We start from the raw sequence: 27,366 nt of genomic DNA on the forward strand, positions 1-27,366 counted from the left end.
AGTTGTAAAGGACCTTAAAACAATATTGGTTTGATAAAATAATTAGATTTAGTATGAGAGACAGAGAGAGAGCGAGCTCCAGCTGGTAGTCATGCATTCAAGACTACACCTACAGATCTGCCTGTCTGAAGCCCATTTTATAGGATTTACTGAAACCAGAAATTAAATAATATTCAACACATACATGCGCCTTCAGAGATATAATGCTAATGTTGTGTACATTAACGTACATGGAGAGCATCAGCTGTTTTGAGCAGGATGTTTCAAGTGTACTTTCTTTGTGGGTTCACCGAAAGCACGAGAAGTTTGTAAAAAATAAATAACCAGATCTGAAACAGAATGAGGAAAATTCCAAGGATTATTTTATTAAGAGACATCCAGAACTTACTGCTTAAAATAGTGGGGTAGCACAGACACCTGCATATTTCAATAGATGTTCAATTTTCATTTAAAAAAACTCTTATCCCATGATTAAAAAAAAAAAAAAAAATCTGCATATGTTGTCGCCTTCTACAAGTTAATATTATTATTTTATGTATTTATTTATTAACTTTGTTTTATCAAAATAATTTTCAACATGGTTTTAAAAAAAGTCAGCCCACATCATAAATCTGTCTGGAATGTTTTCAGTTGTAATTATTCCTCTGTCTTACAAACATCCATTTAAAAAGAAGAAAATAAAATTAAAATAAAACAAACAAAGACAAAGATCAACTCACTGCACATACAGAGGATCTGGGGGCCCAGCCTAGCCGGGCGTCTGAGCAGGGGAAATGGAGTAAAACTCTCACAGTTCAATTCTACCACCTGAAACTCCCTCCCTACACCAGCACAAGCTACGGACAGTCACAAAATGTCATAAAAAAAATCTTTTGCTTTCTTCCCATTTTTTTTTTCATTTTTCAGTTGTGTTCGTCTCATTTTTTGTTAAGTTTTTTGCAGACGCTTGATAGGACGCTGCAGAACTGCAAGGTCTTCCACTTAATTAGCTTTTTTGTGCTAAAAACCTGTACCGATATTTATAAAATCATTGATAAAAATATTCCTCTGATAACAATATGTCAAGGAGGGGGGACACCACACAACAGAGATTGGGGAATCTGGGGGGAGAAGAGAAGGGGAGGAGAGTGGGGTAGGGGAGAAGGGGTGTGGAGGAGATAGGCGGAGGGGAGGCGGTGGGGGGGTAGGGCAGTGTCGCTACTCAGACTTGGCTTCTTTATCCTCAGAGTCCTCGGGAGTCTCCACCTGTCGATCGAGGGGGGGGAGGGAGAAAACACGTCAGGAAATCCCCTAGGTAATCTGCACCACTCACGCAGGCGCATGCCCAGCCTTGGCCCCAAGGTGCCCCAACCCAGCCAGGTTCATATCTGTGAGCCAGAATCATCACTTTCGGCAAAATGCACAATCTGGAACACGTTTGCTTGTGATGAATGAGAAATAGATTGTAAAATAACAAACAAAACAGCATTTTGATTAATTAAGCCAAGTCCAGTTCCACTGTCACCTGCGTCCCAATTAAGCACCACCTGGTCCTGGAGGGCATTCAGACGTTTCTGTGGTGAACAACCTGTCAATCAATCCACCACACCAAGGGGGCGGAACCATTCCCCCTGTTGGAGGGCCGCAGGTGCTTTCTGCATCCCCCAGGTGTTAATTACTGGATTTGGAGTCCTCATCAGTGGGAATTAAGTCAAAATCCAGTTTTTATTACAGCTGTTCTTCAAAAATCTTTTGTGATTCTAAAAAGGCACTCTCCAAAATGGGCAGGCACCCCCCGAGCAGTGGAACTACCCCTCCCTGCTCTGCACTAATGCCTCCACAGCTCAACCCATGCTTTACACTGGTGCCCTGTGAGATTAAACATGCGGCCTGAGCCTCTCTGAGCACCAGGACTGGACACCCTAGAGACGCACCTGTTCCCAGGACTCCCATTACCAAGCCTGGGCAACTCCCCCCCTTCCCCCTGGCCCTGAAGTTACAGTGCCCCCCACTCGCTCCTTACACTCAGGCTTTCTATTACCACATCGCACTGGCTGAGCGAAGGGCAGGAGATTATTTTAATGTTCAACACTTATTTAAGCAAAATCTGATCAACCACGACAATAACATTATATACATATATATATATACACATATATATATATACACACACACATATATATATATATAAAATAATTAACGCAAATCTGAGCAGTTGATCGAGGCGTGACCCATGCCCAGCACTCTAGCAGTCACAACGCCAGACCTCCTGATCCAGCTCACGAACTCGGGGACTTGTTAATTACTTGAAAATTCACCGCCCAATTAGAAGACTGAAGAGGTACTTCTTCCAAACACCTGTGAGTCACCCCGACCCCACCCCCTTCCCCAGAGTATACACCACAGGGTGGGGCTGGGAGGCAGGGGTGACTCCAGTCCCTCAGTCCCACAGTATCTTCAGGTTTATTTTTTTTCCTGCTGAGCTTATAAATAATGGGCACAGCTTAGTGGTTGTTTTTGGTCTTGATGGGCTGTTAAATCTGAAGCAGGGGTTCTTAGCCCTGCAGAGCCAACGCTACATAATTGGACTTATTTTGAATAATCGTCAGTTCAGGTAAGGCTGTCATGGAGTAATGTGAATGGAATCAGCTGCAATAAGGGTGAAGACAGGGTTACAAAGTTTACCCATACAGCCCCCACCCTCTGTACCTCATTGGTCTTAGAGTCTCCATTTTCAGAGTGGTTCTCCTCATTGGCTTCTCCCTCTGCCTTGCCTCCCTTCTTTCCCTTGGTCTTCTTGTCCTCCTTCTTGTCATTCACTGCTTTCTCTTTCTATAAGAGAGAGAGAGATGACTTGGTGAGGGCCAGGCTGCACTGCACACTCATTCAGACTGACATGCATTAAGGAGCTGCTTTGGTTAGCACTGTTTCAAAAGACCGGAGAACACTGCAATGGTGAACTTCGGCAGACATTAGAACACATTACAGAGCACTAAAGAACTAAACACGCGCACAGACAGGTGGACAGCTTACCTTTGCTGGCTTTTTCGGTTTTGGTTCAGGTTTGGGAGGTGCTGGTTTCTGCAGGAGGAAATAGGACATTAGGCCACAGGACATCATTACAAAAATAATAATAGCAATAATTATAATGAATATCAAGCTCTTCCGGTTATGTGCAGTACTGACACTGACTGCAGCTTATCACCTAGACCACACTACACTGTCGAAACAGTTCCAGTCTATGGAGTAAAAACAGGAGACGTCCACTACGAGTGTGTAGCAGACTTATCTACCAACTCATCCACACACCCTTCTTGCTTGCGTTCTATAAACTTTACATTCCGAGTCTAACCGTGTGCCGAGAGAGAGAGAGAGGAGAGCGCATTAATGCCCTGTTGGAGTTCATTACAATGGAAACTGACATGCCACCCAAACTCGTCTCTCAGAGCGAGCTGCACCATGAACATCATAGAACACACATTCTATTTTTCATTTTTAAACGAGTGAGTATCTTATCAGAGAGATGGGGGTGGCAGGGGGTAGGGTAAATGGTGTTAAAGTGTAGAAGGTGCAACACTTACTGCTGATAGCCTCGCAGATCTCCTCTGAGGCTGTACAGTGTGATCAAGAAGAAAAAACAAAAACAAATATAAAATCAGTCACCATTATATATTTCGTATATTTTAAAAACGAAACACTATTTTATGGCAAATCGAAGGGGGGGATTCTACAGTCATTCTTCCCAACATATCTTTGAAACCAGTCCCACCCCCCAAAGACACCGAGCTGTAGAAGTCTCATGGCGGTGCCGTTTTGCGCCGTGTTTATTTATGCTGGTTTCCAGACTCCACGGGGGAAATGAACAAACCTGCAGTGACATCAGAGCTGCTCAGGCTCTTAAACTGAGACTTTGAAACTGCTACAGGACATGAGAATTTAAACATTGGGCGAAACATACGAACACATAAACAAGCCATGAAAACGGGAACAGCTCACCTCCTCCTTCGCCTCTCCTTCAGTTCCCTGTTGCTGCTGAGATAAAAAAAGAGAATGAATGAGAAAGAGAAACTTAGCAAAAGAGGGAGCAAAGGATGGAGAGAGTTTCATTTGTGAGTCAGCTGGATAACTCATCACTGATACCTTATTTTGACTTTAATCTGAAATGACAGTTTTAAGATCATTAAAACAGATCACATGCTTTTGTTATTGTTTTGGTCATCCACGAGAAGACCAAGTGTCCCGTCTTTGGGATATGGGAGGCGCAGCGATTAGGGAAACCCCATAATCTTCAAAATACAACAAGGGTCCATGCTTGGGCCCAGCAGGGGAGAAACTGCGCGGTCTGCCGGAAACATTCGGGGGTTGTTTAGTAACCGTACCACAATGCTGCTCTGGACTGGCGTCTAACCCAGAGCACAACAGTGCGCTGCTGCAGCTACACGCCTGCACAAACTGGACATTTATACCGGCTTCACTGGTGCCAGGTATACCCGAGACATTCCTCCCATATCAAACGCAATTACAAGCGCAAATCCATCAGTTGTGGGGAAGAGTCCAGTATAGTAAGGAGTAATGCTGGAGTAAAACACTTAACATAGTACAAGGTAGCAGGAGAAGTGTAACTCTTGATATACTTATTTCTTCTCATGGTTATTCAACTCACAGAACATTGATCACAGCAGGGCCACTGGAGTACAATATACAGTATAGTTAAATAGAAACGATATTCAATTATACTCTAAGTTTATAATTAAAAGCATTGGTTACATTTCAGTCATACGTATGGGCAGTGCGAAAGTATTCACCACATTTGATAAATACAGTGAATTGAACTATAGCCATATACTTATATATAGGTATTAGTTTGTTGAACACTGATTCAGCCCCATGATACCCTTCCCAGTTAACTGCACAAATCACTGCACTGGAAGGCAATCAAGTTTAAAACCCCTATGTGGCTGAAATTATACTCAGAAGTTTCCTTCTGGAGCTGAGTCCATGTTTAACAAACTGGGGAAATATACATATACATTGGATAAATAAGGTGCTCCAATATCAAAACGCAAATCTAGCATGGAAAAAAGACAAGGATATGCGAAACACGTCTATACATTAAAACCTCAATAACTGCTGTATAGAAAACAAAGCATAGTTTGTGGTGTAATTTAGAATATTTTATCTTTTACCCGACTCTTTATAATCACTACAAGCGACAAGTGCAATAACACGCCTGTTTGGACTTGCAGTTACAAATGTGTATCAAGTTTCACCACCACCACTACTACTACTACTACTACTACATTAGAGAAGTTAATTACATCATTCATTAATTAAGAATCGTATGCAGACATGGATACATCCTCCCCTCTAAATCAAAGCCCCGCTGTGTGCAATAGTTGGGGAAGCTGCCTCCAGTTTTTAAACTCTAATCAGTGACAAAAACGTGTTTAATCTGAGAAGCAAAGACAGGCACAGACTTGGGCGCCTACACCAGGGTCTTCCGCCGGATCCAACACGGAACAAAGAGATCCCGGCTTTTACCAAGCGGACCCGGGAGCCGCGCACAGTCCCTGCCCCCATTACGGACGGTCCCCCTGTCAGCAACGTCCGAGGGGGGGAGGGGGCAGTAAATACATTAACCGCTGCGCCATCTGGTGACGAGAGGCCGGCATAGCAGCCATCTGCCACCGCGAACAAAGAAAAATATATAAAATTATATCTTTAGCCGCCCGTGGAAGCGGATTCCGTGGACGCGGGGCGAAAGCAGCAACGCCGAGGGATTTTTCCCGCGCCCTCGCACATCTCCCATGGGCTCGGGCGGATACAAAAAGTGCATTTCGCCCTTTGCATGCTTTGTTTTTTGAACGCTGCCTTCCCAGAGCTGCAAAGTATGGCTGCTGGATCCTCAGTATGGAGATCCCGCCAGCCCGCTCTCCAGCGCCTCAAGAAAGCTGCGTGCGAGCGCTGCAGCCACATGGAAAAGCACAGCCACCCCAGCCAGCGGCCTTTTCTTCACACACACGCAAATGCTGCAATTAACCGACGCTTTCATCCGAGGCAGCCCGAAAACACGGCTCTCTGATTTCAGAAGAGAGATAAAAGTCGATTGGCGATTTCTAACTACGTACCTTTCTCTTCGGCATGGTAGGATCCTGAATGGCTTCTTAAAAAATTAAAACTAAAAATCTCTGGTTTAATTCAGAGTTCACAGCATGTAAATGGCAAATGTCCCCCTTTTTTCTAAATACTGTAGTAAACACACAGCAACATTAAACCCAGTGGTTGAATGGGGGGGAGGGGTGCGGCTAAGCTATGATTGATGTGGCGGCCGTCCAATCACAGGGCTCTATAAGAAGCCGCAGCAGAAATGGAATTTCAGCGCCGGGAATTTTTTACGCGCGAAATGCTGAATTGTAGGCAGGAGGAGGCTGGCTCGCAAGGGTTAGAGAGTTATTATATTTAAGGGAGGCAGGCAAAAGACACCATCTGTCTGTTTTTATTTCTACGCCGACAGAGAATAACTGTCTTGACTATTTGTATTGTTTTATCTTTTATTTTAGAAGCATGCATTGCTTACTGGGGTACCTCAGCCATACACATGTAATCATTAAGTCCACCCTCACATCAGCTGGACGTGTTTAAATAACATTACTAATAAGCAGGGGCAGCAGCTGGCTCGCCTCGGTCCAACATGGCGCCCCAGCCTACTTGACACATTCTTCTGTTTGGCGGCTTAACCAAATTCCTCCGTAGGGGAAACCTTACCAGCCGGCTTGAGACGGCGCTTATGATTGGCGCTCACAAGCTCTTACCTACCGCTAGGTATGTAACCTCTGCCGTGATTGGGTACTTTGCGGAACAGCGCCCCATGTGGCTGCGGGGTGGCATCACACTGTCAGGGCCGCTCTGTGTAGTGAAAGCTCGTTCAATGCAAATATTGTCTTCTATTCTGTGTTTTTAAAGAGCACAGATCCCTTTCAGCTCACGCACTTTTGCACTATTTTATATGCACCTGTTAACATTATATTTCTAAGTAAGCACTTTAAAGCACGACACTGGTGTGTGCTGGAGTTATTTCTACCGTATCAAGCTTTGGCCATCCAGTGCTGATGCGTCATGGTTTGCAATATCCCCAAAGTCACAGTCTGGGTGTCATATATTTTCCAATGAAGAACACGGCATTCCGCTCAGTTTTGGTCTCTATACTGTTTTAATCACTTGACATTTGCCATGGTTCTTATACTTCAGACTGCTATAGTTCGATTCAGCTTTTATTTGTCCTTATTTTTGTTACACCACTAACTTGTTACAGTTCTCTGTGGGTTATAACACAATTGTGTTGAAAGTGAGTCACCACAAATCAATAAACATCTAGTAAAAAAAAAAACTGGAAAGTATAAATACATTAAATGTTTTGTTTTTGTTGAATGAGGAATACTGGGTTCTAATTAGGCTGTGTTAGAGGACTGATCTAGGATTTTTCAATATGATTATGAATTAACGCCTAACGAGACATACCAAGCTTCCTACAGTTTCTACCTAATACAAAAGAGATAGGTTGTTTGTGCTTTATTGCCTGATATAATCAGTCATTATTGATGTATAATAAAATAAAAAGCAGATCAAATTATTACCTTGTGCACTCCATTGCCAACCAGCAGTGATGCAAACACTCAATATCCAATATGCTGTTTGAATTCTCTGTCTCTGCTTAGCAATGCACAGTTTCTACTGAGATATAAATGCAACTAAACAGTCTGAATGATCAAAAATATATATTTTAAAATATGGTTATACACCGATCAGCCATAACATTATGACCACTGACAGGTGAAGTGAATAACACTGATAATCTCGTTATCATGGCACCTGTCAGTGGGTGGAATATATTAGGCAGCAAGTGAACATTTTGTCCTCAAAGTTGATGTGTTAGAAGCAGGAAAAATGGGCAACGTAAGGATCTGAGCGACTTTGACAAGGGCCAGATTGTGATGGCTAGACGACTGGGTCAGAGCATCTCCAAAACTGCAGCTCTTGTGGGGTGTCCCCGGTCTGCAGTGGTCAGTACCTATCAAAAGTGCTCCAAGGAAGGAAAAGCGGTGAACCGGCGACAGGGTCATGGGCGGCCAAGGCTCACTGAGGCACGCGGGGAGCGAAGGCTGGCCCGTGTGGTCCGATCCCACAGACGAGCTACTGTAGCTCAAAAAAGTGAATGCCGGTGCTGATAGAAAGGTGTCAGAACACACAGTGCATCGCGGTTTGTTGCGTATGGGGCCAGTCAGGGTGCCCATGCTGAGCCCTGTCCACTGCCGAAAGCACCTACAATGGGCACGTGAGCATCAGAACTGGACCACGGAGCAATGGAGGAAGGTGGCCTGGTCTGATGAGTCACGAGTTCAAGGGGTTGACTTGGCCTCCAAATTCCCCAGATCTCAATCCAATCGAGCATCTGTGGGATGTGCTGGACAAACAAGTCCGATCCATGGAGGCCCCACCTCGCAACTTACAGGACTTAAAGGATCTGCTGCTAACGTCTTGGTGCCAGATACCACAGCACACCTTCAGAGGTCTAGTGGAGTCCATGCCTTGACGGGTCAGGGCTGTTTTGGCGGCAAAAGTGGGACCTACACAATATTAGGCAGGTGGTCCTAATGTTATGGCTGATCGGTGTATACAGCAGCTCTGTTCATTCCATATAGAGCAATGCTTATCTTCTCAGTATTCTCGTTCTACAGGGCGATTTCCCATGCAGGAAAGGGGGGGAAAGCAGTGATTGGGGAGAGGGGACCATGGAGGGGATAAATAGAGGTGCCCCTGTCCCTGTGGGCAGATTCAGACTAGTCTCAGAGCGAGGGTAGTGTACTGAGAGACAGACAGACAGACACTTGATGCTGTGCCTGTACCAATGATTTCACTGCCAATAAAGGTTTTGCTCTATCTGATTCTCCTCTGATTATTTATTGGTTTATGAGAAAAGGTGGATCCAGGTAGCAAAGAAGCTGGAAACCTTTTGGTGTTAGCAGTGGGATAGAATCCACGCAGCTGTGCTATGGACAAAAAAAGATTCACTGTGCTCCACAGGAAGAGAGGAAAGGCAGGGTACTGTCCTCTGGAGCTGGCATGGGAAAGACCGAGCGTGGGTGAAGTTTGAATTCTTCAGGCTGAAACAAAAGCCTGAGCAGGCCAATGGGGAGTACTTCTGGGAGCTCTGGGACTCTGGCCTATGTCAAGAAGGAGGAAAAGATGTTACTGAAACTCATCCTCTGGCAGGTCGAATGGGGTGCCAATGACGGACACCCACTAGAGGCAGCAGCCAAGACGGTGAGTGAGGCCCAGCAGCAGTGCAATGGCAGTGGTGCACCCCTGCTGCAGGCAACTAATGAGACAGAGAGCGAGAGGGACACAGAGCAGCAGCACGACCACAGTGAAGAGTCCCGGTGAGAGGGAGGCTACATAGAGCTGGTTTGCGAAGCCCAGTGGTGCCCACAATAAGCAGGCGTTGATAGCGAGGCTTCGCTGGAAGAGGCCTGCACAGTACAGAGGTAGCAGAGTGGAGAACAGGAGGACGGTGACCTAGAGCAGCAGAGAGAGGAAGACACAGAGCCGAGTGCGTACAATGCAGCTGGTGCAATCACAGCTTCTGCTGGAGGAGGCCAGCATCCACACCGAATGGTTGCTTCAGCAGGAGATGAGTGGTGTCAGAAAGAGGGGCTGACTCCATCACTCCTACCAGCTGGAGGTGAACTAGAGGAGTCCTCTGTCAGCTTCGAGGGCTGTGAATAAGGTAGGGGTGGCACAGCCCACGGAAGCCCTGATCCTGGGGAGATAGTTCTCTAATGACATTAATGGGGCCTGGGGATGAGTACAGCCACCTGAACAGACATTAAAGCTGAAAGTTGCCCCCTTTTCGTGTAGTGACTGTAGTGAGTCGTTTTCTTGCCCTATTCCTTCAGATAGAGACAATTTACAGATTGCAATGTGTTTGTGTGCCTGTCTGTGAGTTCTGTGTGTGGGAGGTGGGGCAGACCGTTTGTGGATCTCAATTATCGAGCGGGAACTTGTGGATTCCGGGGTCAAAGGTTGACTCCACATAGGAAAGAGTGGAGAGCAATGACTGGGGAGAGGGGATCACGTGGGCGAGGGAATGAATAAGGATGGCCTGGCAGATTCAGACTAGTCTCAGACTGAGTGTAATGTAGTGTGAGAGAGAGAGACAGCCAGACACTGTACCACTGATTTCACAGCCAATAAAGCTGTTGCTCTATCTGATTCTTCTCTGATTATGTCTTGTTTTAATGCGAGCTGGTGGACTCAGGTAGCAAAGAAGACGAAAATGGTACAACAGTTTAAACAATTGTAGTTGGGGACAGCCAAAATGCTTGCTGTACATTATTATTATGTACAAATATAAGTCATTATTGACTACCAAGTCTGTGACCCAAGAGAAGCCAGTTGATTTTGCCATAATATACTGTACTGTAATTAATGTAATATTGCGTACTATATTGTAATACACTACACTGAACTGTACTGTAATACACTATTTCTCTAATATAATTTGTACTGTAATGTGATGCATGGTACTGTAATACTGTTTTATAGTACTGCATTACACCATAGAATGTAGTTCACAACATTAAGTACATAACTTTCACTTCTTCCAACATCTATTTGATTAATTTCTAATTACCAGCAGATTTTCACATGCACTTTTTAAAGCCATTTTGTATTAACTCTCCTTCCGTGGAAAAGTATAAATTCCACTTTCGGTCGCAAGGGAGCGCCTTTCTACTTCTATACCACAGTCCTGCAAGGCTTTGTGCAGAACAAGAAATGAGTCTTTAGGCATCTATAGAGAGAAAAGTCAGCCACTTGTACATGATCTGAAAGGGTCGTGCAGGACCCCTCTGGATATAATGAGTCTGTTTCTTTTCTGATTATATTCTGCCCCATGTAAAGGTTCAGTCAATAGGCATTATGGCTTTAGCATATTTAACCATGCTTACAAGCTTATTTAAAGTTGCCTTTGTTCTGGTATACACCTCGACCTGCACTGCCCTGCTGAAACCCGTTGACACAGCTATGGGACACCCCTGCCCCGCAGCCCCGCAGCCCCGCAGCCCCGCACTTTGACGCGCAGCCGCTCGCTTTTTGCTTTTGCTCGTAGTTTGTGTTACTGTCGGTGCTCAAACGCGGGGTTGCTGCGTGGTTTCCGACCTGCTGTTCTGCCAGTGAGCACATCAATATGCACATCATTGTGTGGCTATTGAATGAAAAGCAGTTTGTTTCTGCTGCTGAAGTGACGAGCAGCGAGAGGGAGGAGGGGCGGCGGGACAGCTGTACCAATCGTGCGCCGGCGCCGAGCTGGGCAGTAACTGCGCCTCCGCCTGCGCCTCTATTCGTCTGGGGGACACGAAGAGGAAAAGTTGATCTTTGCATCCCAGTATTTACTGTATCTCTCTTGCACCTTTTTTGTATGCTCGTTGGGAAGGACCTGCATCCGGAGAAACGACTTTTAACCGATAAGCAACCATGGTCATCAAAGTGTACATAGCATCCTCCTCCGGCTCGACTTCGGTAAGAAAACTTTCTATTCACCGCCCGTGTGCCCCGTCTGCGCAGCTGCTGCACCCCGAACCGGCGAGCGCCTGCGTGTCTGCGCCGCTTGTGCAGTTTGGCTGTTAATTGCACGCAGCTAAATTGAAAAATCAAACCAATTAAACATGCATCCACAACTTTTTATTATTATTATTATTATTGCACAGATCTCGAAAGGTGAGTCACCGCTGTGAAGGCGTATTTGAATAATTTGAATGCCCGATAAATACTTTGGATTTTGCGCACACGAGCACTGCGTGCACTTTTGCGCCGTTGCTCGGATGTATCCGGCTGCGCATGTGTTATCAGAGAATAGGGTAGATAGCAGGCTGATTGATCGTGTCGCCCTCGGGCTCTCATGGATAAATGTGTGTGTTGGGACGGGAGCAGCGGCGCCGGCGGACACCGTGCAGAAGCGCCTCCAGGAGCTCGGAGGAGACCGGGCTAAATAAGGCGCTGCAGCTGCTGCGCTCCCACTCCCGCAGCGCAGCCCTGCCCGCCCGCCCCCTCCGGCCACTGCGCACTTCTTCTCCAGTGCCGTATACACGTCATAACTAGAGCTTTACGCATCTGAAGACACTTGGTCTGCACTTTGCGACACTACTTTCTGCATGGTAGATCACTTGGATATGGTTTACTGTGATGGTAGTTTGTAATCGAAGTAGTATAGGACAATGTAGGTTAGGATGAGTGTGCATCAGGTATAGCATGGAAAAGTAGTTTGGTAGCTATAGTGTAATAGCAGGTATGTGCATGTTCTGGATAGTATATTAGAATGTTATTTAGTATTTTCTTATTATTATCATCATTATTGATTATGCATTTGAAATAGTCTTTTCCTTATTGTCTCGTATTTGCATATTATAAAGGGGTTATGATGTAAGGAATTGGGCTTTTTCCATTGCATGATTAATAATACTTAAATATACTGAAGTTATAGTAACTTACATACTTTCATGAACAAAAATACCTGCAGCTACTAACCTACTTATTTTTACATGCTGTTACTGATGCATACTACTCCTTAGCTAGATTCTGCTACTACTGTACTACTTCAATTACAAGCTGTCATTGATAGTAACCTGCATACTACAATACAATAATACATATCCAGTTATATGTCATGCAAAAAGTACTGTTGCATGCAGACAGAGTTTAAATTCTAGTTTACCTCCAATGGCTGCTTACTATTTCAAGCCTATTGGAGATTGTGAACATCCACATTCACCGTCTGCACCCCAGACAGCACCGTGACTGAGTTATTAGGAAGAGGGGAAGGAGACTGGGGCCCGCACAGGCTGCGAGTGTGCTCAGCTCAGCCCCACCCTTAATAGACCTTGGTGAATGTCAGCCTCCAGCCTGGCAAGGTGACTTTGCTGCATGTGTACCGTCCTCTCAGTGCTAAGAAAGCATCTTGTATTTTTCCTCTTCATGGTCGGTTAAACGGCCCAGTCTCTGAGCCTGGGCTGGGAGTGACAGGGGGCGCACAGAAATACTTTTCCCCGTGTCTGCTGTCCTTGTCCTCTCAGAGTCCTCTGCTCCCACTGTATCTGTTCTGTTCTGGCTGCTGGCATCTGTCTGGGCCGTGAGGGGAAGTGTTGGTTTAAGCCAGAATAGGGAATGCGCTCACCTGCCTTTGTTACTAGGAACTGTGATGGTGGTCCGGTAGCACAAAGAGTTTCTACAAACAAGGTTCTTTACTAACATTTTATTTATTTTTGTGCAACTTAGCAGCACCTTTCCCTTTGGATATCCTCTGTGTAGTGTGTGTGTTGTCACAGCAATGCCCTCCAAATTATTTGATTGACGTTTTCTTATAAAAAATAGCAAATTCCTCTTTTTCTGGGAGCATTCCACTTTCTCAGAGGAGTTATCCCTGCAGTGCCAAGGGAGTAGTGGCACACTGACAATGGACGCTCTGTGCTGCAGGCTTTAATCCAAATTCCAAAGATCACTACCTTTTGACTGGGCTAGCATAAACTGGCCTAATAAGGAACTAAAATAGCTGGGGTTTATGCAGGAAGTAAATCCTAGAAAATGAGAAATAAAGACCGTAAATGAAAATGAGAGAACATAGCCTAAGCGGGGTCTTCCTCTTTTAAAAAAGAAAAAAGCAGAAGGACAACAAAGCATAACATATTATGATAGAGCCAGGGTGGAGCTTTGCAAACAGCGTTTCTTGTGTCGTTCAAAATGTATTTCCTGATGGGTGTTATGGGAGCCACTAGTGTCTGTTTTTTCTGTGCAATTCAGGTTCTGTTATTGATATGAGTTTACAAGATAAATAAGCAGGAAGTAAGCAGTAATATTAGTCCGAGCATAAACAGACCAAAAGCGATAAGCAAACAATCCAACCAAAACAAAGTTGGTCCCCTCAAAACAGTATGGAAAAGCGCCAGAACTGGCAATTAGCATGTGCAAACGCGGTGAGTGGGAAATAAAATCTCTCACTCTGGAGCGCTATTGTCACCTTTCTCGCTTGCGCTCCAGAGATTTTGTGAAACTCAATCCTTCTCTTGTGCACCTCTGGGGACTTCATAAAGAAATCCTGCATTGGCATGGCTGGTTTCTTAAGCATTCCTTAAAGGTACCTGGCGGTCTTTCTCTGTCACGCATGCACATAAAAAAGACATGCAGCCACGGGGGGGTGCAGTTATTAAATCTATAGATTACTAATCAACCAGAGTGTGCTGTGGATTGAATTCTTAAAGGGAATCTGGGGCTCTGAGCTGGGCAGATTGTCACAGTATATTTGTATTTGGGCCTGTATACCTGGTTTGCCATGATAAAATCTTTGTCCACTTATTGACTTTGTGACTACATTGTGCTAACCTCAATCCCAAGTGAGCTGCAGCTTTTGCGTCTTGAGTAAGTGTATGGATTTCTATCAGCCTCTGTCGGCCTGCATTTCACTGCCCATTAGCTTAGTGCTCGGCCCATTTTGCCTTGCCTCTTCCTCCAGATTGCTATCGTGTCCTCAAAGCTTTCCTGATGTATTAAAATGGAGTTTGTTATATGCCAGCTCTGTGATCCCCCCGTGTGACCCTGCCTGACCCCGGTGCTGAACTGGCTGGCGTCCAGGGCAGCACATCTCTGTGGAGATGGTTTCTGATTAATCTGTTTGCTATTGGATCTAGCGGCTGCTGTCGAGAGGTCGGGCAGCACTGCAGGGGCATCTGGAGCTGCTTCTGGTTAATATTACACAGCCTCACCCCCCCTTCAAACCACCCTGTTCCACAATGTTCCAATGAACTTTCCAAGCCTTTGAAAGGACTGACCTCTCTCACCCTGACATAGAAACCTGCCGGGATGAAGCAGTAGTCCTCAGTGGATCAGTTTGGTTGGGGTCCAGATGGTGTCTGGGTGTGACTATAGTCAGGTTCTGTAAGACTGAATGAGGTAGGCCATGCAATTAATTAATTAATTTATGTATTTATCAATCATTCATTCATTTTGAAGAGGAAACATGACATTATAACACAAACAAAACTAACACAAAAAGATACTGTGTAAAACAAACAAAACTAACACCAAAAAAAACAGAAATGGAACAATTTGCCTGAGGCAAATTTATAACGTCAGAGGCCAGATACACTGATCTTTGTCTGAGGTTTTCACTGTGACCCCCATCCCCCATCACACACACTGTAGGAAGACAGACAGAGAACAGTCAAGTTGGGCAATTGTCCTTAAAAGCAGCAGGGCACACTTCAACACCCAGTAATTACTGCACTGGGTTGTCAGTCGTCCTCCCTTAACGAGTGACTCTGAACTGATACTACTGCCTGATAGCCTAGCCACACCAGTCGGACGGATCCATATTCTGTGTGCGCACGCTCCAGTTATTCAATACGGCTGTCTGCTCCAAGGCCACAGATAAATGGGATTGATTCAGGAGAAAAGAGACTGGCAGCTTAGTCTCCTGCAGGATCCATTTCTAAAATAGAATGTGAGAGACACGTGGCTTCAGTAAATACCTGCTACAGCTGTGCAAGTACAACACTGATATTCCTGTCCTGACACTGACACACACATCACACACACACCTCCACACAGACACATGAGCCTTCCAACACGCAGACATCCCAGCACACACGCCCAAAACCTCAACCTCACTAAGACATCACTGCACTTAAAACAACAGATATCCTAGATCCTCCACACATCCAACCTATGCAGAACTGCACACACACACGCATTTAAATAAACACACATACACATTACTGTGATCGACAATGGTGTGCTTGAATCGCACCACTCCATACTTTGGTGCTGACATTTAAATAGCTTGCTGGATTAACACGACAGAAATCAGGTCCTGTGATGCCCAGATCCTCCCACCTTCTTTCCTCCTTCTCATCTCTAGAGTCTTTCTCTCTCTCACCATACAGAAGACCCAAAACAAAAGGGACACAGATAAATTAGCAAACTTCTCTAGGGTTTTGCACCAGTGTTGAGAGATCAGAGGACAGGGGTGGGCACAGCTCGGCACAACTGTGGCTCAGGAGAGGTAATCGCCATGCGGGTCATTACTAAACTAAACTAGACTAAACTAACTAAAACCGCCTAAAAGTATACCTGAGAAATCCTAACACCCCTACCCCCATACAAAAATAAATCAATACAATTAAAATAATAATTGACTAATACAATTTAGTAATAATTATAAAAACATCTGCAGTACTTCCACCACCCCACCCAGTGTGTATAAATAAGCAACCTCAGTGAGAGTATCTGAGTGGAAATTTCATATGGATTTTGTGGTATCGGCTCCAGTTTCAGTTGCAGTTTCATTAAGTTTGTCTGCAGTTAATAGAGCAGTGCTTGGTTTTCGGAAAGCAAAATTGATTTTGGTTTTCTGTAATACTGCTATAAATATATATTGTGTGTATAGATATTCACAATCAGGCACTTAGCTGGCCTTGGGTGCAGTTTCATGCTTCCCTCTCTGCATCAGCAGAATTTGGTCTGTGCGGTGGAGCGGAGTGTGTCAGGGTCTGCCAGTGCTCTGTGGTTTTTCTGTGCTTAGATCCAAGTGCTAGGTTTATCTTGCTTTACCATTCCTTAACAACCATCCTGTGCCACACAAGCTGAGCCCAGCCATGGCTGTTCCAATGAGAAGATATTTTCATAACAGGAAGCTGATCCAGCCAACGAGGAAGAGCGTGTGCTGCCCAGGGTGGAACTAAACGCCACCATTAATAAACAAACGCCCATTACCAACAGACTGGAGTAGCATGAGTCAATTAAGGCTTGGGCAATTAAAAGGAGATTGTATTTTCCTCGTTGTTAACGGTTCAGATGCAGCCAGTGGATGTTTTAATTGACTAGGTGACTGATGCCCCTAATTAATGTTGGTTGCATCTCGGGAGGAAGGGTAGAGGGGGAGGACGGAGGGGGATGTTGGGGCAAGTCCGAGACACAGAGCCTAATTAGGGCCTGACGGGCATGAGTGCAGAATGCAGTGCAGCCAAGCATTGCTGTGGACCAGGCTCGGTCCCCCAGCCCACACAGACCCCTGTGATTTTACATGCAGACGCTCCCTGTTTATTTTTGGTTCGAACCACAGGAGAGTGCGAACCAGGGCCGCTGCGAGTGTGTGCCACAGCGCATCACTGGCGGTGGCCTCTCCTCTCTGTCTCCGACTCCATCCTTAGCCAACACTGACGACTGTTTCCATGGCTACACCTAATCACAGTGGTTCCACTTGCCTTTAAATGCATTGCATCATTGCCCAGCACGAGCGAGAGAAGGCGGGACATACAGAGAGAGTGAGAGAGAAAAAGAGATGAGGGGCAGGGAGGGAGAGAAGGCGAGAGAGGGAGAATATGTCTGAATATGTTGTTGCTGCTGAGCCACTCAACAGGACTGAACAGAGAGTAAAACAAACAAAAAACACTGTACTTTACAATAGATTCCCCCCAACTGTGCATTATAATGTCCTGTCCCTGCCAAAGATGAAATACCAGTGAGAATGATGTATTTTCTTTTGAAAAGGGGCAGAAAAGAAAAGAGAATACTGTTTATTTGGTATAGTATTTTACATTTTACATGAAAAAACAATTCAATTTTTTAATACTTATGATTAAAATCTTTAAAATATCAATCCTTAAAATCACTTAAAATTTTTAAAATCTTTGTGAAGAAAAGAGAAGGTGGGAGACTCAGAGTGCTGGTGCCGGCTGTGCGGTGCTGTGGGTCCTGGCTGTGCGGACACTGTGCTCTCACTGTGTCTACAACCCCGTGGACTCTCAGACAAAGTGCTTGTGCAAGTGAGAGTGTGTACGTGGGGGGGGGGGGAGAGGGGGGTGATTGGCTTGGTTCCTTGCAAATTAATTTAGCTTGGCCTCCGTACAATGAGCCCTCTGTGGCTGGCAGCTCTGTGAGGGAGCAGGCTACAGGAAGTGCAGGCTCTTGGGGGAGTTCAGGAAGCTCAGGGAGCCCACCACCATTAAAAACACTTGTGCAAACATTACCCCTTGGACAGGTTCACCTGGGGGGCATGGGGTGTACAATTGTACAGACTAGAGCCCTGCCAATACTTAATTGAGGTCAATATGTTTTAATACAGTCCAAAAATAAATGCATACATGGAATTGTAATAATGCCTGTTTTTATTCCAAGGATTTGTTGGTAAAATAAGATTGTAGGAAAGAAAGGGTGGTGTAAGAAACCGATGCGTTGTCTCATGCCTGGCGAGACTCTGCACCTAGTCATTTATGGCCCTGCAGTCTGTCATTAAGGGGTTGGTTCCAAACAGTATTTAGCCCGGGCTTATCTTCAGGAACACTGTCTCTTTTAGCTTATGATCCACTTTTGGGGGAGGGGTTAATATGATGAGAGGGATGAGTCTGTACCACCTAGGTGCTTGTGCTACAGCAGTGTACTGAAAACATCACCTCATCTCAGAGCTTTGCTTCTTTGGGGGGGTGGGGGGGTGTTTTGAGGAAGAGAGAGGGAGACGCTGCATGCCCACTCCTCGTACTGACCCCTGCGTCACTGCCTGCACTGTAAAGCCTGGCCTTCAGGGAGGGGAGGGGAGGGTGATGGAGGCTGGAGGCTGGAGTCTGTGTGGGGCTGCGGGCGCTAGGCTCCTTGGCCTGCCCTATTTGGTGTGTGTTCGCCTGTCTCCTGACTGCTTGCTCCAGAGCCCAGGGCTTCCGTTTGCACTTATAAGGCCGTTCCTCTCCTGTCGTAGCCTGTGCTGTCCAATCACCATGGAGAAAAACATGGTTATAATGTTGTGATAAACTGCTTCCCAGAACTTGATGGCTCGATTGGGATTAAACATTTCCAACTTTTTTAATAATATAAAGATGCACCCTTTCTTTTTGCGAAGCTGGCTTACTGTTTCAGCTGACGTGTGTTTGGAGCACATCTGCCTCTCCCTGTCCTCGTCTCCCCTCTGTAACTCTGTGCTTTCAGCGTCTCATTTCCTTTTTGAAGACGGAGCTTGGCGCAGGCACTGTTTACAAAATACTGGAAAAATTAAAAAACTATTAAATAAATAAGATACAACTGCAAGTGAGAAGCTCAGCTCCAGCAGTTTCAAAAGCTTCCCCTGGGTCTTTTGTTTTTCTTCTTTTCTTTTCTTTTCTTCCCACTGGAATTAAGCCACAAACTTTATCTTGAAGTATTTAATAACGTGTCCTGTTTATTTGGTGCCTCTGCGTACAGTAAGAGTTCATCAGCCTTGCCTTCCCTTGAAAACTCTGTTCCTTCCTCTCTCTCTACCCCCCCGTAGGTCAGAACAGTAGATTACTACAAGAAAATCCTTTTTGTGCATGCCACCAAAACAAATAGAACTGGCCATACCTGCATAGAAACGTGGTGTGCAACATGTCCTATTTACTAGTTTCATGCAGTGTTTTCTTTCATGTCTTGCTTGTATTTTGTTGTAGTGATTTCAGTGCGTATCGGCAGCTGCACGTCCGAATGCCTCCCTTTTGTGAGCTTCCCCCACTGCAGACTACAGCCCAGCAGTTGAAATGCAGCTGGCTAGAGTCCTCTGGAGTTTTCAGACTCTTGGCTCCTGCTTTGGACTCTGAGTCCCAGCCCTGCAATAACAACTCCCTCCCTTTTGTATGGCTCAATAGAAGGGATTTCTGCCCCCTGGCTGGCTGGGCTGTTGTGCAATCCCACAGTGCTTTACATCAGTGGGGTGGGGCAGCTGGGTAGATGGGGATCCATCCCCTGTCAGAGAGCACATCGGTGCCACTTCTCAGTTCATGTTGGCTCCTGTTGGCTCCCATGTCCCCAGCTGCCTACTGGGGGAGTTCCTGTGTCCTAGATCCAATATCTGTGGTCACCAGTATGCAGTATGCCTGTCCTATGTCTGGTGGTTTGGTTATTGCTACTCCTGTCTGCAGTGCTTCTGGATAGTGTGCAGCCAGACAAAGAGGCATGCAGGTATCTGACCCCTATCCCCGGTGCGGTGCTGTTGCAGCTGCCCATTGCCTTGTGCAGTCCTGTCGTATCCTGTGCCGCTGTTTGACCCGGTCGCTCTCTCCTCTGTCTCCCAGATCAAGAAGCAGCAGCAGGATGTGATGGGCTTCCTGGCAGCCAATAAGATCGTCTTTGAGGAGTGTGACATCGCCGCTAATGAGGAGAACAGGATGTGGATGAGGGAGAACGTGCCTGAGGACTCGCGGCCGGCCACGGGCAACCCGTTGCCCCCCCAGATCTTCAATGAGCAGCGATACTGTGGTGTAAGATGCATTCCTCAAGGGGGGATAGGGTGTGATGGGGGACTACTGTGAGCTCCAAATTCCAGCCAGGGGAATTCTGTGGGGAAAGCTTCTTAAATTTTTGTTTGTGTAAATGTGAAAGCAAAAGTACATCTACTTAAATAATATCTGTATACATATGTATGCACATATCTGTATCACTCATATATAAAATATGTGTGTGTGTGTGTGTGTGTGTGTGTGTATCTATATACATACTTGTAAACACTGAACTGGAGCAGACTGCTTTGTACTGCCAGCCCTGTGATGCAGCCAGGGAATGTCCGTCAGCCCTCTCTGCTCACTGAAGCATCTTGTCTTGCAAAATGCTGAAGGTGCAACAGGATCACAAGAAACAAAGCAGTATTATTGCCTTAAAACCTTGTACTGCCCTCATGGAAAGGGATGCCTGTAACCGGCAAAGGAAAACTGTCCAAAGAGAGTTCACAGGTTGAGTGGGAGGAGGAGCGCTTGCATTGGCGTTGTCTGGGGTTTAAGAGTCCCTTGTGATGTGTTGACATTAGGATCCCGGCTCTGCTGACACACCGACAAATCAAAAATGAAAGAAATGATGGAGAGGAGTGCTTTCACAGTCAGTCCCAGTCTGTAAGATTCAGGCCAAAAGTAAGATTTCTGAAATCACCCTCCTGCAAAATGTTCTGTAAGAAATTAGTGAACAGATAAGTATGTGTTATGTGGTTCAGAAGAGCTGCTCCCGGTCCCTTCATTGCTGGGCCAGATACCTGCTGCCAGGGAATGTTAACACACTACACTTGGCAGACGCCGGGATCTCTCAATTACATAAATCGTCAGTGAAGCCAGGGCAATTGCAGACCTCCTGTTAGACTTAGCTGCTGTGCTTGGCCCAGCTGCGCACAGCTGTTAAAGACCAATTCCTGCCTCACTGGTCCATCCCCCCAGCCTTTGCCCCCCTGTACTGGGAGGAATAGGCTGTGCTTCTTGTCCCTTCTGCCATTTTAAGTCATGGCTAAAATAACCCTCAAAACACTGCTACTGCTGAGCATCCAGTACTGGGGGGGATATTGAAAGAGCGCTGTAGTGTTCAGTAACTATTCAGTAGCCCTGCTCTCCAGTTACACTGTATTTCTTTTGTACAGTGAGTATGTCAGTGTCTGTGCAGTGAGTGTGTGCTTTTGCTTTCCGTGACTTTTGCAGTGTGCAGATGTGCACATACTTTGTGATCTGAGTTTGTGTGAAATATGCTTGTTCTGTGTGTGTGTGTGTGTGTGTGTGTGTGAGCTTAACCAAAGTTTCTGACCTGACTGACTCTTGATTAAACAGATGTATGTGTATGTGCATTGTATATGGGTCTGTGTGTGTGTGTATGCACATGCATGCCATATTTGTGTGTTAAACTGAACATCTGAGTGACTGGTTGCAGAGGGAGAGTGTTGGGGAAGTGTATTAAAGGAAATTGGCAGAACAAAACCATAAACCCAAGTGCTAAAATTCCCTGACCCCCTGCACTACACTACACTGCACTGCTGCTGATAATACTGCAAAACAGGATTACAGAGCAACAGTGCAAAACCTGGGTCTACTCACTAAATACTGACATTCAGCTCCATGCAGAGGTTGGCTAGGTTCTTATCTTTCCTGATAAGAGAACAACACTATGAAGCTTTCAGCTTGCTGATTTTACATATTTTTAAGTCTCTTTACTGTTGGGCAGTTCAGACCTTCTCTTTCTGAGACTCTTGCCATTGGGAGACACAGATATATTTGTTTCCTTTGTCAGGAAAATGTCTTACCATGCATGTTTGCGTGTGTCTGTCTGTGAGATGAAGACACTGTAACAGCCTCTGCTATTCTCCTTGACAGAATTACCAGGCCTTCTTTGATGCCAGGGAAGATAATGCCGTCTACGCATTCCTGGGCCTGACCGCACCCCCGGGGTCAAAGGTGAGTCAGACTGCCCAAGATACTGTTCGTCTGGGGAAACTCCACAATATTGACTGCCTTCCTAAAGTCCATAACTGATTCCACACACTCACTAACCTTCTCCCTGCGGGCTGCCTCATGGCTTAAGGGCTCAGCTTCCCAAACATACATGCAGATTAACACCACAGAAACAGTCCAACCCATGTGGTTAATATGACACAGGCAGGCGAAGGGAGACTTGGGGCCCAGCTCTGCTTGGTTTTTGTTTATACACACACACACACACACATTTTAGGCAGGTGTGAAAAAATGCTGTAAAGTAAGAATGCTTTCAAAAATAGACATGTTAATAAATTATATTTATCAATTAACTAAATGCAAAGTGAGTGAACAGAAGAAAAATCGAAATCAAATCCATATTTGTTGTGACCAACCTTTGCCTTCAAAACAGCATCAATTCTTCTAGGTACACTTGCACACAGTCAGGGATTTTGTAGGCATATAGTCACATGTATGATTAAACAATTATACCAGACAGGTGCTAATGATCATCAATTCAATATGTAGGTTGAAACACAATCGTTAACTGAAACAGAAACAGCTGTGTAGGAGGAATAAAACTGGGTGAGGAACAGCCAAACTCAGCTAACAAGGTGAGGCTGCTGAAGACAGTTTACTATCAAAAGTCAGACACCATGGCAAGACTGAGCACAGCAACAAGACACAAGGTAGTTCTACTGCAGCAGCAAGGTCTCTCCCAGGCAGACATTTCAAGGCAGACAGGGGTTTCCAGAAGTGCTGTCCAAGCTCTTCTGAAGAAGCACAAAGAAACAGGCAACTTTGAGGACCACAGACGTAGTGGTCGGCCAAGGAAACTTACTGCAGCAGATGAAAGACGCATCATGCTTAATTCCCTTCACAATCGGAAGATGTCCAGCAGTGCCATCAGCTCAGAGTTGGCAGAAAACAGTGGGACCCTGGTACACCCATCTACTGTCCGGAGAAGTCTGGTCAGAAGTGGCCTTCATGGAAAACTTGTGGCCAAAAAACCAAGCACCACAATTATGCATGAAAACACAACCTGGGGTGCAGAAAAATGGCAGCAGGTGCTCTGGACTGATGAGTCAAAATTTGAAATATTTGGCTGTAGCAGAAGGCTGTTTGTTCCCTGAAGGGCTGGAGAGCGGTACATGAATGAGTGTCTGCAGGCAACAGTGAAGCATGGTGGAGGTTCCTTGCAAGTTTGGGGCTGCATTTCTGCAAATGGAGTTGGGGATTTGGTCAGAATGAATGGTCTCCTCAGTGCTGAGAAGTACAGGCAGATACTTATCCATCATGCAATACCATCAGGGAGGCATCTGATTGGCCCCAAATTTATTCTGCATCATGACAACAACCCCAAACATACAGCGACAGTCATTAAGAACTATCTTCAGCGTAAAGAAGAACAAGGAGTCCTGGAAGTGATGGTATGGCCCCCACAGAGCCCTGATCTCAACATCGAGTCTGGGATTACATGGAGAGAGAAGCAACTGAGGCTGCCTAAATCCACAGAAGAACTGTGGTTAGTTCTCCAAGATGTTTAGGCCAACCTACCTGCCGAGTTCCTTCACAAACTGTGTGCAAGTGTACCTAGAAGAATTGATGCTGTTTTGAAGGCAAAGGGTGATCACACCAAATATTAATTTGATTTAGATTTTTCTTCTGTTCACTCACTTTGCATTTATGTTAAATGATAGATATAATCTATTAACATGTCTATTTTTGAAAGCATTCTTAGTTTACAGCATTTTTTCACACCTGCCTAAAACTTGTAACCTTAATATATATATATATATATATATATATATATATATATATATATATATATATAAAGGGACTGGAAAAAAGTGGGATTCCTGCCGTTACACCAACTGATTTGACAGAATAATGGAAAACCCATTTAAAAACAAATTGTTCATTAAATGCATAAATTATTAACCGATAGTACAATAGCAGTAAATTACAGTGCAACCAGCCCACCCCAGTGTGCACAGGGCTGTCTGCTGTGGCAGGAGGTGACGGAGTGAAAATGCTGAGGCTCTACTCGGGCTGATGATAACACTCCTTATCTGAGCAGAGGTCTGACGTCTGTTTGCATTTCATGTATCAGCTGTTGATAAATCACCACAGAGCAAAACTGTGCTCGCTGCTGCCCCTAAATGAAATGTAAATTGCAGTTCTGATAAGGGACAATAGCAAATTAATAGAGGAACACGCCTAAGCCATCCTGTCGTCCTGTCACCTTTCTTTCACGCTATTTTTCTCAGGCACACTCATACAGAAGTGCAAACAAGCTCAGACAGGTGCACCATACCCACACACACACACTCACTCTGACACACACTCACGCATACATACTCACACATCAATACTCAGAAAGGCGTCTATGTTTTTCTCTTTACAAGCAAATTTTATGGAACTGAATTTGCACAGCAAGAACAAAAATCAAATGTAACCAAATTGAGGTACAGGGAAACAGTATGCATCGTAGAGATTGTAAGCTGGTCTGTAATCCATAGCTGTATGGCATGACATGCTTAAGACTCAGTGTGCATCTGATTTAGGATGCCTTTAGGTATAGATATATCGGGTTACACGGTCCTGTCTATGCCACTGATCACAGCCCTGAGTGGTCAAAGGCTGTTCCCTTCATACATAATGTCATTCATTGGTTCTATGAGCTATCCATGGGTGTGTAATTCAGACCCTCCGAACAAGCAGGTGTGTGGTCAGTACTTCTTAAGAGCTCCCCACTTTTTCTACCTCGCTAAATATATATCCAGACTCCCTCTATGGTTGTGGGCAGACAGACAATGCTCCCTGTGCCTCGTAATTGCCTGCACTGCAGACTAGTAAACCAATTCTTTCTCTCTCTCATCCAAAAAGGGCTTTATTGGCAGGACAAAATGTTGTTTTTCCAAAAGCGCTAAAAAACACATTGCATGACATAACAACACAACACTAATACACTCACTCACTCTCTCTCCCCAATCGTTTTGTCCAGGCAGGCAGGGTGCAGTGCGACTCAGAGAGGCAGATGTTAATTAAACTGACATTTCCCATCAGCTTCCTCACGCCTGGCTGGTCTTTATTGCTGATCTGACCTACAGTTTTCTGGGAGACAGATACAAATGACAGGGCCCCCTCCCCAGGGAACTGAGGTGGGCAGTGCCAGCACAGGACTTTGGGGTGGGGGCGGGGTGGTGGAGATTAAATATGATCCACTGGGAGTCTGTGATGTACAGCTTTGAACAGTGACACTTACACTGGTTTGAATGCATGCTCAATGTCTCCTGCAACTTGAAAAGGTACGATTAAAAACGGTTCCACTGACCACTTCCTCTCCCCACAGGAAGCAGAGGCCTTGGCCAAGTTACAGCAGCAGCAGCAGCAGTAGTTGACGAGCAGCATCCATCGGCTTGCAGCACCCTCTCCTGTTACTCTGTCAGTACTGCGGCTACAGCTGGGATGGTGGGGGCTGAGATGAAGAGTTTCTGAGCTGTTTCTTGTTCTGCTTCTGTTTTTTTATTATTCATTTTGCACTTTTTTTCTATTTAAATATAAAATGAGGAAAAAAACAACAAAAACAGGAAAAAAGAAAAACAAGCCAAAAATATATTTTTGTTAAAGAGAGGAGGGAAAATATATTGTTGAGTTATTGTTCATTTTGTATCTGATGTCTTAATTAAAGAAGTAAATAATAAGGAGTAGGTCCAGATGTTCCCCAAAGATGTAATCGTAACAATAACGGTAATAACATCAATAGCAATCTGCTGTTCATTTACATAGAGATAAACATAAAAAGCATAAGTATTCAGAATGAAAAACAGAGTGCTTTACTGCTCTTTATTGCAAATGATTTGTCTTCTCTGCTTGGACTTTTTTCTGGGTGAAATTTGTAATATGTATGAATGACTTTAAGGAACTGACCGTGCAGATATGTGTACAGTATAAACATTCCGCTGTGTGAAAAACAAAATTCATTGTTTTATTGAGTGTCCCAGATTTGACGGGGGCGGGGGGGAGTGGAAGTTTCTGGTAAGTGTCAAGTGTGAAAATGGTCTCGATACTTCACTACTTAAGGACTCTGACAGCAGGTTTGAGGGACTGCTGTCTGAGAAGGAAGTGGCTGGTCGCTCCTGGCAGACATGCCCACAAGAGAGCTGTTTGGATACAGTGAGTCATTGCTGGGATGAAGAACACAAAACACTGTTTTCACTGACATAACTAGAATAATATAAACCTGTGCTGTTGTGGAGCAGACAGAGACGACATTACAATGCAGGGCAACACAATCATAAAGCAGTATTACACATGCACACTAAGCTAAATGTTCTCTGTGGTAGAAGATGATGCCATTGTGCCTGGTGTTGCGTCGTTTAAAAATGCTTTCGGGTGCCATTTGGGGCTCCCAGTGGAGATGTTGCAGAGCCAGGTAGAGGTGTGTGTTGTGTCTGCGCAGTTAAGTTGCTCTGTTCTTCACAAATGCTGCTGCCTGGCCCCTCGCTGTGGCCCAGAGCATTAACAAGCTCCACACTGCCATCACATAATGCAGAGAGGCCAGTCTAGGCGTGCCGAGAGTCTCCTGCCGCGGTGACTGGCACAGAGTGTGTAACCTCGGTACAGCTCAATTTCCCCCCCTCCCTCTGTGGGCTAACGGTAGACGGCAGCAGACCAGTAATGGAAACTGATGTTACCAAACCAGGAAATTATAGTAAATATGGACTCAAATGATGCCTAACTACATTACATTTCCTGTATAGAGTTACATGCTCACCCCCTGGGGAATCCTGCTCACAGTGAGTTATGACAGCCTGCATGCAGGCCAGTAATGTCTAGACTGCAGGGCATGACCTGTGCTCATGGAGGCTGGTCCTGGGTGAGAGCCACTTAGCAGCTAGACTCCTATTTTTTAGCACAAGTATATCATGAATGAAACAGGGAGAGTTTGTTCTCTGTGTGTGGTAACTATAGGAAGTTATCATGAAAGAAATAGCCAACAAGTGGCATAAAAAAGAACAATAAACAGAGAAGGTTGCAATTATTTACAAAGCTGTCACCGTCAGCTGTGACAATACAGGGAACAGCCCCTGACAGAGAAAGCGCAGGTTTACAGCTC

General features: G+C 45.2%; 2 protein-coding genes across 3 annotated transcripts; one reads left to right on the top strand and one right to left on the bottom strand.

Annotated features, from left to right (window-relative positions):
* Window positions 1–340: 340 nt before the first annotated feature.
* On the bottom strand, window positions 341–6,295 carry hmgn7 (high mobility group nucleosomal binding domain 7). 2 transcript variants are annotated; one of them, XM_066715317.1, is made up of 6 exons: window positions 6,108–6,295; window positions 3,976–4,008; window positions 3,561–3,590; window positions 3,013–3,060; window positions 2,689–2,811; window positions 341–1,245 (listed from the first exon to the last, which is right to left on the bottom strand). In XM_066715317.1, exons 1-6 carry the CDS (start codon window positions 6,120–6,122, stop codon window positions 1,198–1,200), a joined length of 297 nt encoding a protein of 98 aa, XP_066571414.1. In that variant the 5' UTR covers window positions 6,123–6,295; the 3' UTR covers window positions 341–1,197. The 2 variants fall into 2 exon arrangements, with proteins under 2 accessions (XP_066571414.1, XP_066571413.1); XM_066715316.1 differs by having other exon boundaries at window positions 3,976–4,011; window positions 6,108–6,293.
* Window positions 6,296–11,348: 5,053 nt separating this feature from the next.
* On the top strand, window positions 11,349–26,226 carry sh3bgrl (SH3 domain binding glutamate-rich protein like). The gene is made up of 4 exons (XM_066715318.1): window positions 11,349–11,556; window positions 20,100–20,285; window positions 22,146–22,226; window positions 25,600–26,226. Exons 1-4 carry the CDS (start codon window positions 11,512–11,514, stop codon window positions 25,642–25,644), a joined length of 357 nt encoding a protein of 118 aa, XP_066571415.1. The 5' UTR covers window positions 11,349–11,511; the 3' UTR covers window positions 25,645–26,226.
* The last annotated feature ends 1,140 nt before the right edge of the window (window positions 26,227–27,366 follow it).

The sequence above is a fragment of the Amia ocellicauda genome, chromosome 10 (genome assembly GCF_036373705.1).
Source record: "Amia ocellicauda isolate fAmiCal2 chromosome 10, fAmiCal2.hap1, whole genome shotgun sequence".
Lineage (NCBI taxonomy): Eukaryota > Metazoa > Chordata > Actinopteri > Amiiformes > Amiidae > Amia > Amia ocellicauda.

Coding starts and splice junctions, on each gene's coding strand:
- hmgn7 (XM_066715316.1), bottom strand. Junction 2,812..3,012: donor AACCGAAAAAGCCAGCAAAG/GTAAGCTGTCCA, acceptor TCTCTCTTATAG/AAAGAGAAAGCAGTGAATGA. Junction 1,246..2,688: donor GAGACTCTAAGACCAATGAG/GTACAGAGGGTG, acceptor CTCGATCGACAG/GTGGAGACTCCCGAGGACTC.
- sh3bgrl (XM_066715318.1), top strand. CDS start 11,512: ATGGTCATCAAAGTGTACATAGCATCCTCCTCCGGCTCGACTTCG. Junction 11,557..20,099: donor CCTCCTCCGGCTCGACTTCG/GTAAGAAAACTT, acceptor TCTGTCTCCCAG/ATCAAGAAGCAGCAGCAGGA. Junction 20,286..22,145: donor ATGAGCAGCGATACTGTGGT/GTAAGATGCATT, acceptor TCTCCTTGACAG/AATTACCAGGCCTTCTTTGA.